Here is a 7,742-nt window from a genome sequence, read left to right on the forward strand (position 1 = left end):
GACGCGTTGTAAGCATCAGTGCGTGTGCCCAATCCCATCCTACATCAATTGCCATACGTTATGCACAGGTGTGTACTTCTTAGTGTATGTCATCATGTATGCACGTTTGAATTGAGCTATCTTCTTTATGCATGACAACCGGATTTGTAGGGGGACGCATTTAATATTTTGCAACTCTATAGCGGCCTGATGTGTATACGAGTGTGATAGATGAGCGAAAGCCTTAGTACTTAAGGGCACTCACTGGGTGCGGACCGCTACGCAGAAAAAATTACTGTTGTTCACGGCCGTTCGATATACTCGCATTCTTAAACAATAGGATGTATATATTATGTGCGTGGCCAGGTATAGATGCGGTACTGATTCTTTTGATGCACTGAAAAATAAATAATAGTCCTGGTCGAAAAATCGACTATACATCTACCGTCCGATGGCCGAGTTTAACATTACTACACACTTTATGGATATCTTGAAAAAGTTTCATATTCTTTTTCCTGTATTGCAGAGACGGTGTATAGTGACGGACCCAAATTGGCAACACGGACACTTCTACGACACTGAGAGTTACCCAAGTGTAGGTATGAAGACGGCTAGAATTATGGGCACCATCAGCTACCGAAGCGGGCCAGAATGGTTGAAAAGATTCAAGAACAACCGCATAGATGAGGACAAACACATGGGAGAACCGCACGGTTCCGGTTTTGGTCCCGATTTCATGATCGAGGCTTATCTGAGCCATCAGAGCGAATCATTCGCCACCAGATACGACCCCAATTCCATCTTGTACATTAGCAAGGCTATGGATATGTTTGATTTGGGTAGAGGTTTTGGTTCACTGAGTGAAGGTTTGCAACGGATCAAGGTTCCTACACTTGTTCTGGGGGTACAGAGTGATATACTTTTCCCCGTGTTCCAGCAGAAGCAGATTGCCCAATTGTTGCGTGAGGGAGGTAACAAAAAGGTAACGTACTACGAATTGGATGCCATATATGGGCACGATACTTTTCTTTTGGATGTTAAGAATGTGGGTGGGGCTGTGAAAGGGCACATCGAACATAATCTGAGCTCGGCCGCCGAACAGTACAAGGCTAGTGGTTGCTGAGAGAACAGTCTGTTTACAATATGGCGCCCTGTACATAATTAAAGCTTCAAAAATAAAAATGCAGGACTCTAGACTTTTTCTAGCGGCTTTTTACATAGGTGCGCTTTCCGAATTAATCGAAGTCTGTACGTGGTCATATGTCGAATTCCAAATTGGTGCATTTGCGATTGGGACTTCCTAATGCAGCCAACAGGACCATTCGATAAACAGAATAGAAGACAAACTATTGTAGGGTATGTTAATGGTGTCAAATTTCTTTGCGTACGCAGTCGGGTAGATAATACTTGTTTGTGCGAACTCGTATAGTGATGATACATATCAACCCTGTCGGTGGTTTTGGAGTACGTGTTGGATACTGGCGTTTACGAACGGACATATTGCGTGCAAAAATAATTAGAGGATAGTCTTTTTAGTAATAAAAAATATAAAACTTCAATTTTGAACATTTTATACGCCCCTGCTCTTTTCAAGGCCTAAAGATAAAGCCGACATTAATATATTTAAAATTTAAAAAACAAAAGTTTGAACAAGATTCAAAGTTTGATACACTCTCAAAAATGAAGTTCGCATTTCTCCTTAGAGATATTATTATTTATTTCAAAAATGACAAGTATGTATGTTACAATGTATGAACATATGGTATGGCTCTCATAGTCGCTGTAGTCGTTCAGGAAAGATTGATGGGAAGAAGTGGTCATTAAATTCCCGTTTGAAGCTTTGGCCAAATGAGTCGACAATGGAAGATATGCGCTGAGTCAATTCGGGCCGGTGTTGACAAAACACTGTTACTATCGAATGTTCCATATATTCGCTTGCTGACCTACCAAGTAGAGTACCCACCTCTGTGGTACGGATCGGGTCTGCGCCGTGTAGTGCCGCGGAATGGGTTAGTGCAGAGTATGAAATACCGAGAAGGACCAGGTTATCCGTCATAATCCGGTCGAGGAGCGAGGATGGGGGTAAGCCAATGACGCACCAGACCACGGATGAATTCGGTATGTGTCGGCTGGCCTGGATCGGAAGTATCATAGGCGGAACCAACAAGCGCGATGATTTGGTTTGAACCGATATTTGTAAGTAGTACTTCAACAGCGTGATTAGCCGGGGTATGGGGAACATCTGTTGATGTGTCAGGGACGGGTGAGGGTACGCTGGTTCTTCAACATGCTGGAGAAAAGATCCAAGGTGTTCGTGGAAGGTTCAGATACTGTGGAAGTCGTGGCAATCCTGTAATTGCTGAAGGAGGTCAGGGCCAATGGGCGGCAGTTTGGGACCTACCAGGATGCGTCGAATCAGTTGTTGGATGCAGGTAAAGTGGCTGGTAGTGAACTTGTGGCTACCGGGGCAGACAGGGCAGAGACAGCCGTCTCGGTGCAGTAGTCGAGCAATGTGAACATGTACGTATTCGTTACAATCATAGCACAGAGCCGGATTGGTGTAGACTCGAAGCAGCGATTGAAGCTGTCGTGTCTGGCTGTGTCTCGGTTTGAGATTGGCGGTTTACCCATAACCAGTTGGTAGTAGTATTGGCGCCGGGCCATTGCCGCGATCTCCTTGTTGGACCAACGTTTTGTTGAGTTCTTCCTGATGTCGTCACAGCGTTGACGGAGGGCTACATGGTCGGGTGTACGCCCGCCCGTAGTTGTGTGTACAGTTTTCAGGTGAGCATAGATACTGTACGGGAAGCGCAGTGATGGTTTGTCGTGGGCCCAGGCGGGTTGCGTCAGAGGGGTAAGTGGATTTGTGCTGGTCATTGAGTCGAGTTGTATTCCCAGGCAACCTCCGAGGTAGTCTGCGAATGGTCGCGCGGGGAGCAGGCCGCAAAAGTGAAGTAAGTTTGTTTGATGTTTGGGAAACCGAGGGTATTTAGTGCCCGTGATGATGGCTGTTGCTTGAATGAGTGCTGAGTTAAAGCGCTCGAATAGGGGGTCCAGCGCATCCTTCCATATAGGCGGAGCCCAGGCAATAATGTTCAGCCCATATGTAGCCGTGGATAGGATGAATGTTTTGAACATCACCAGTCGGTTGCGGGGGTGTCGCCGGCTGAAGCCATGGAAGCCATAAGCGCGGAAAGAGGCGATACCCAGTGACAATGCTGCAACCAGGGATTCCATATGTCTAGCGAGGTTGATTCCTGGTACTCCGTGAGAGAGTGGGAACCCCAGGTATTTGGAGTGTTTCGGTTCGGCATGTGTGGGCGCCAGTTTCAGGGGGAGGTAACGTGTGTTCCAAGGTGCGTCTGCAAGCGTCGGCGTGATAAGCTCGCCATTTATACGGAGGGTTGGCGCCGCGTGTCGCAAGTCGGTAGATCGTACTCGGGGTTTAAATAAGAGCGGAGGAGCTTGGGCCGAAATTGTGCTAACGTGACAGCTAAGGAATCCATGTAGATAATAAAGAGCTGGGGGCCGACGATTGAGCCTTGTAGGATGCCATTCGTTCTATGGAATAGAGACGAGCGCGTGCCACGGTATATCACTCGGGTAGGGACCCTCCCAAACAGCGCGCGGAGGCAGTTGATACAGTTTTCGGGCATTCCAGCGTGACGCAGAAGTACCCATAGGCTTGGGAGAACGACCTTGTCGTATGCCTTGGTTATGTCCAGACAGACGTCGTTCCACTCCTCTTCTGACTGTGTCTCAAATTCCATGGCGGCAAGTGCTTGGGTATGACAGGAGTACCGTGATTTGAAGCCAGCTTGGGTAGCATGAGTAGCAGTGCCGGGGTGGCTCGTAATCAGATTAAGAAAGCACTTTTCAAAGATGCGTCTAACTATTTGCGTAAGCGTGATGGGGCGGAAGTCGGTGGGGGAGGTGATATCTGCATCGGCTTTCTTTGGGTGCGCTGTCAGGAGGCTGCAGTTCAGGGCTGCGGGGAAGGTACCCGCCTTCAGTAGCTCAGTGAATGCTTCGGCAAGAAGTCTAATCAGTGGGCTATTAGCGTCGGGGCGTCCTAATGTCCGGCGTTTGGTAGAGCGCTCCACTGCGGCCTTCAGGAGGAGGATGTGAATCCCGTCGGGGCCAGGTCCCTTAGGCGGAACCACCTACGGTTTTGTAGAGTTGAATAGGGCCTCAAAGTAGCCAGCGAGGGTAGCGCCTGTGTCATCGGTACCCGGTAAGCAGTATTGGCGCGGAGACCGTCGTTGGTACGCAATATCTTTGAACATTTAAGCATTGCTTTGGGCGGTCAGACGTGGCCGGAACGAGTGGTTTGGCAGCCGCTAAACCCAAGGTCTGTTTAAGTCATAATAGAACCCTCCAAAGATTTGTGGGTTAGTGGCATAGCGCCAGATGCGATCGAAGATTCGTAGCAGCCCTTCCACTGGGCTATGTAAAGTGAGATACGACCGTAGGAGGTTCTGATGCGCCCGGATTTCGGCTTGGAATAGTCGCGTGTGGGATTTGTTTGTTGCGTAGGTGATACAGTCGATGGCGATATCGGTTATATCCATGGGAAGGGAGGCGTTGGTCCGGAGGCGGCGGTATTGCTGGCATTTGTTGGGGCCGATGAATTTTATTCGTGGGAAGTATCTGGAGATCGAGTCCTAGGTGTGGTCACCACAGATACCGTAGTCCGTCAGCTTATAAGTTTGGAGGGAGGCGGGGGTGGTAGGTCGATGATACGCATGTTCAGTACCAGTTGATCTGCCAGCATAGAGGTAGTCCAAGTGCCACGTCTTACGCAGAGTAGTCTCAATTGTTTTCATATGTAGTCCGTGATTTGTAGATGCGTGGCCATACTTCCGGTTGAAGTTGAAATCTCCCCACACGACATCTGGTTGGAAACCGCCAATCTCGGGGGGATTCATGTATCGCCTGACGTCTTCTTCAGTAAGTGATTTGAGTGGAAAGTAGAACACGGCCATATGAACGCCAAGCACACAAAGAATACCGCGTACGGTGAAGAGTGTACAAGTTGAAAATTCGATGAGTGGTGTTTGGAAAAGATACGAATACCACAGTGTGAAGGGTGTAAGATATTATGCCGTGTAGTATGATGTAGTATATGATAGCGTGTGTTCGAGCGTATATGATTAAGAAATGTGGTGTTATGCAAGATTTCAACCACACGTTCAAACACTTATATGTATGTGCTGCGTTGCCCATGTTGAGTCCTTGTAGGTTGAAGAGCGTCATCCTCATTGGTCCTAACATTTTTCATCATCGGACAATAATACTGGGCTCTCCTCTTTGACGATCTCAGCTATTTCTATATCATTGCCTGTCGTCGAAGAGTCCATCGTGGAAAGCTGAGGCTACGTATTGCTATCCATCGTGTCGGATGATTGTGTCGGGCAGACCGTTGGTATATGAAATCGTCCGGGTTCCGCACGCGCTGATTCTTTAGCGTTTACCGGGATTCGCGGGCTAAGTGAGAAGAGGTTTACATCATGCTTTGCTTAGTAAGCCTTCTGGAGACGGACCGCGGTAGATTGAAGGATATCTGCGTTAGTGGAGTTGGCAAGTGGGCTCAGTAGTGCATCCATGCTGCGGGCAAAAATAATTGGCGCTCGTTCATGTGTGCAGGGGGCCTCCCGCTTGGTGCGGAGATAGTGAATTAAATCTGCTTTCGTAGCGTTGGGATATTGTTGGGAGCGGGGGTCGATGTTTTCATTAAGCTGCCATTTCCACGGAAGTGCTGCATGTCGTTTCACCTGGGCGACAGAGTCACTAGGAACACAAAGGCGGATGAAACTGGTGGAGCTTCCGCGGCGATTTGGTTGAGATACCGATTTAGATGGAAGATACCAGAGAAGGTGGTGGCGATTGAGGGCTGGTTGGGCATGCCAGTATTTTTCAAATACTGATTGGGATGGGGCCTTGCCGTTAAAGAAAATTGCACGGAAGAAGAGCCATACCGGAGTTATGTCATCCATTTCATGAAGAGTTTTGTCCGGCATCGGGCGGCCCACCACTTTCGTCAAAAGGTGTTTGGGTACTGGCGGCTGCGATTGGGACTGAGAAGCTGGTGGGGTCGGGCGTTTTTTAGGGCTCGGTTTTTCAGGTTTGTCCACTTTTGAGCGGTAGCTGGGAGACTCACTGCTGCTATTGGGCGCCTGTGACCACGGTCTTTTTGCAGGCGGAACAGGCGGGCTTGTGGAGCCAAATCGGAAAGTGTCGGGTGTGTCTTCATCTATAGGTGCACGGGTTTGGGATTTAAGGTCCCGGAGTTCGGATTCAAGGTTGGTTGTTTTTGCACAGAGGTTAGTGAGCATTTGGTGTATTGTTGATTTCCATTGGTCATCAGTCAAAGGCTCCTTGGAGATGGGCCCATCATTGTTCGGGGTTGTTAGAGCCGGTCCCAAAATTTGATTGAGATTGGCCTGTAGAGTACTGACCTGGGCAGAGAGGTTTGTGATAGATTTTTGTATGTCCAATTTCCATTGGTCATTGGGTAAGGAGTCGTTGGGGACGAACGTCTCAATTGGGGATTCGACCTGGCCCGACATTTTTCGCGGATGTGGGACTGTAGGACTGTGGGACTGTGGGACTGTGGGTCCCCAGACTCCCTACTGGATAAATTATTATTTTTCGATTGAAAATCCAAATTTCAAGTCAACGTTTTGGTGGGGTCTGTGGGTTTTTTTGAAAGTGGTATTCAGTTCTACACTGGTGACCTACTGGTCACCGAGATTTACGTTTCGGAGACGAAAATTTGAATCAAAGGTCCGTCGTGAAAAATAAATATGGGGAAGTGAAAAACAAATATGGGGAAGTGAAAAATAAATATGGGGAAGTTGTACGATTTTACATTCAAACTTGAAGAGAATAAAATGAATATAGCAATATAAACAATGAGTCAGTCTTATTTTTGTAGATAGCCCTGTAAAAATCGGGAAAACTATGCTCTGCCGATTAGTTCGATGTTGAGCAGGCAACATTTGAATAAAGCCATTTGGTATTTGAGCTTTTCTATTAGTTTCCGATTTTGTGACTTGCTTATTATTGACGATAAAAAGCTATAAAAAAATACATTATCCCTATCACAGATGGTACACAACAAGACTTTTCCTTAGCTTATGTATGTTGCTGTAGTTTGGCTTCAACCTCAAATTCAAACTGACATCATCCTTATTCACTGGCAGTCAGTGAAGGCATTTTTTGGTTTTACTTAATTTCAGTTCTCGGCCGTAACTGAAGGAGTCTAATATATGATAAATAATACACTTCTAGTTGATATGAGGAGTATATTCGATGAGTACACTGCCATATACGTTATTCATTATCGTAACCTGTGACTTAGCGAGTCGGAATATGAGCCAACCCTTAAATATCTGGTATGAACTGCCATATTTGTATACATATCACGTATATATTCTGAAGTTCTTGCCCACCGATGCATATAAATGCCAGAGCCATATGTGAGTAAGAAGTACTCTTGATTCATACTTCTATACAATGCGGAAGTGAAAACATGTTTATGAGCTATTCGAAGAATCTTCCTCTGATTATCAACACATGGACGCGGCATATATATATATATATATATATATATATATATATATATATATATATATATATATATATATATATATATATATATATATATATATATATATATATATATATATATATATATATATATATATATATATATATATATATATATATATATATATATATATANATATATATNATNTATA

At 45.9% G+C, this 7,742-nt stretch overlaps 1 protein-coding gene across 1 annotated transcript in view; it reads left to right on the forward strand.

Moving 5' to 3' along the window:
* Positions 1–1,186, forward strand: part of SARC_02709 (homoserine O-acetyltransferase) — a 1,627-nt gene extending 441 nt beyond the window's left edge. Inside the window, exons 1-2 of the mRNA XM_014303508.1 lie at positions 1–68; positions 506–1,186. The exon at positions 1–68 is cut by the window's left edge and continues 441 nt beyond it. Of these exons, the coding sequence (XP_014158983.1) occupies positions 1–68; positions 506–1,102 (665 nt within the window). The 3' untranslated portion in view covers positions 1,103–1,186. The remainder of the gene's footprint in view (positions 69–505) is intronic.
* The last annotated feature ends 6,556 nt before the right edge of the window (positions 1,187–7,742 follow it).

This window comes from Sphaeroforma arctica, assembly GCF_001186125.1.
Source record: "Sphaeroforma arctica JP610 unplaced genomic scaffold supercont1.125, whole genome shotgun sequence".
Lineage (NCBI taxonomy): Eukaryota > Ichthyosporea > Ichthyophonida > Sphaeroforma > Sphaeroforma arctica.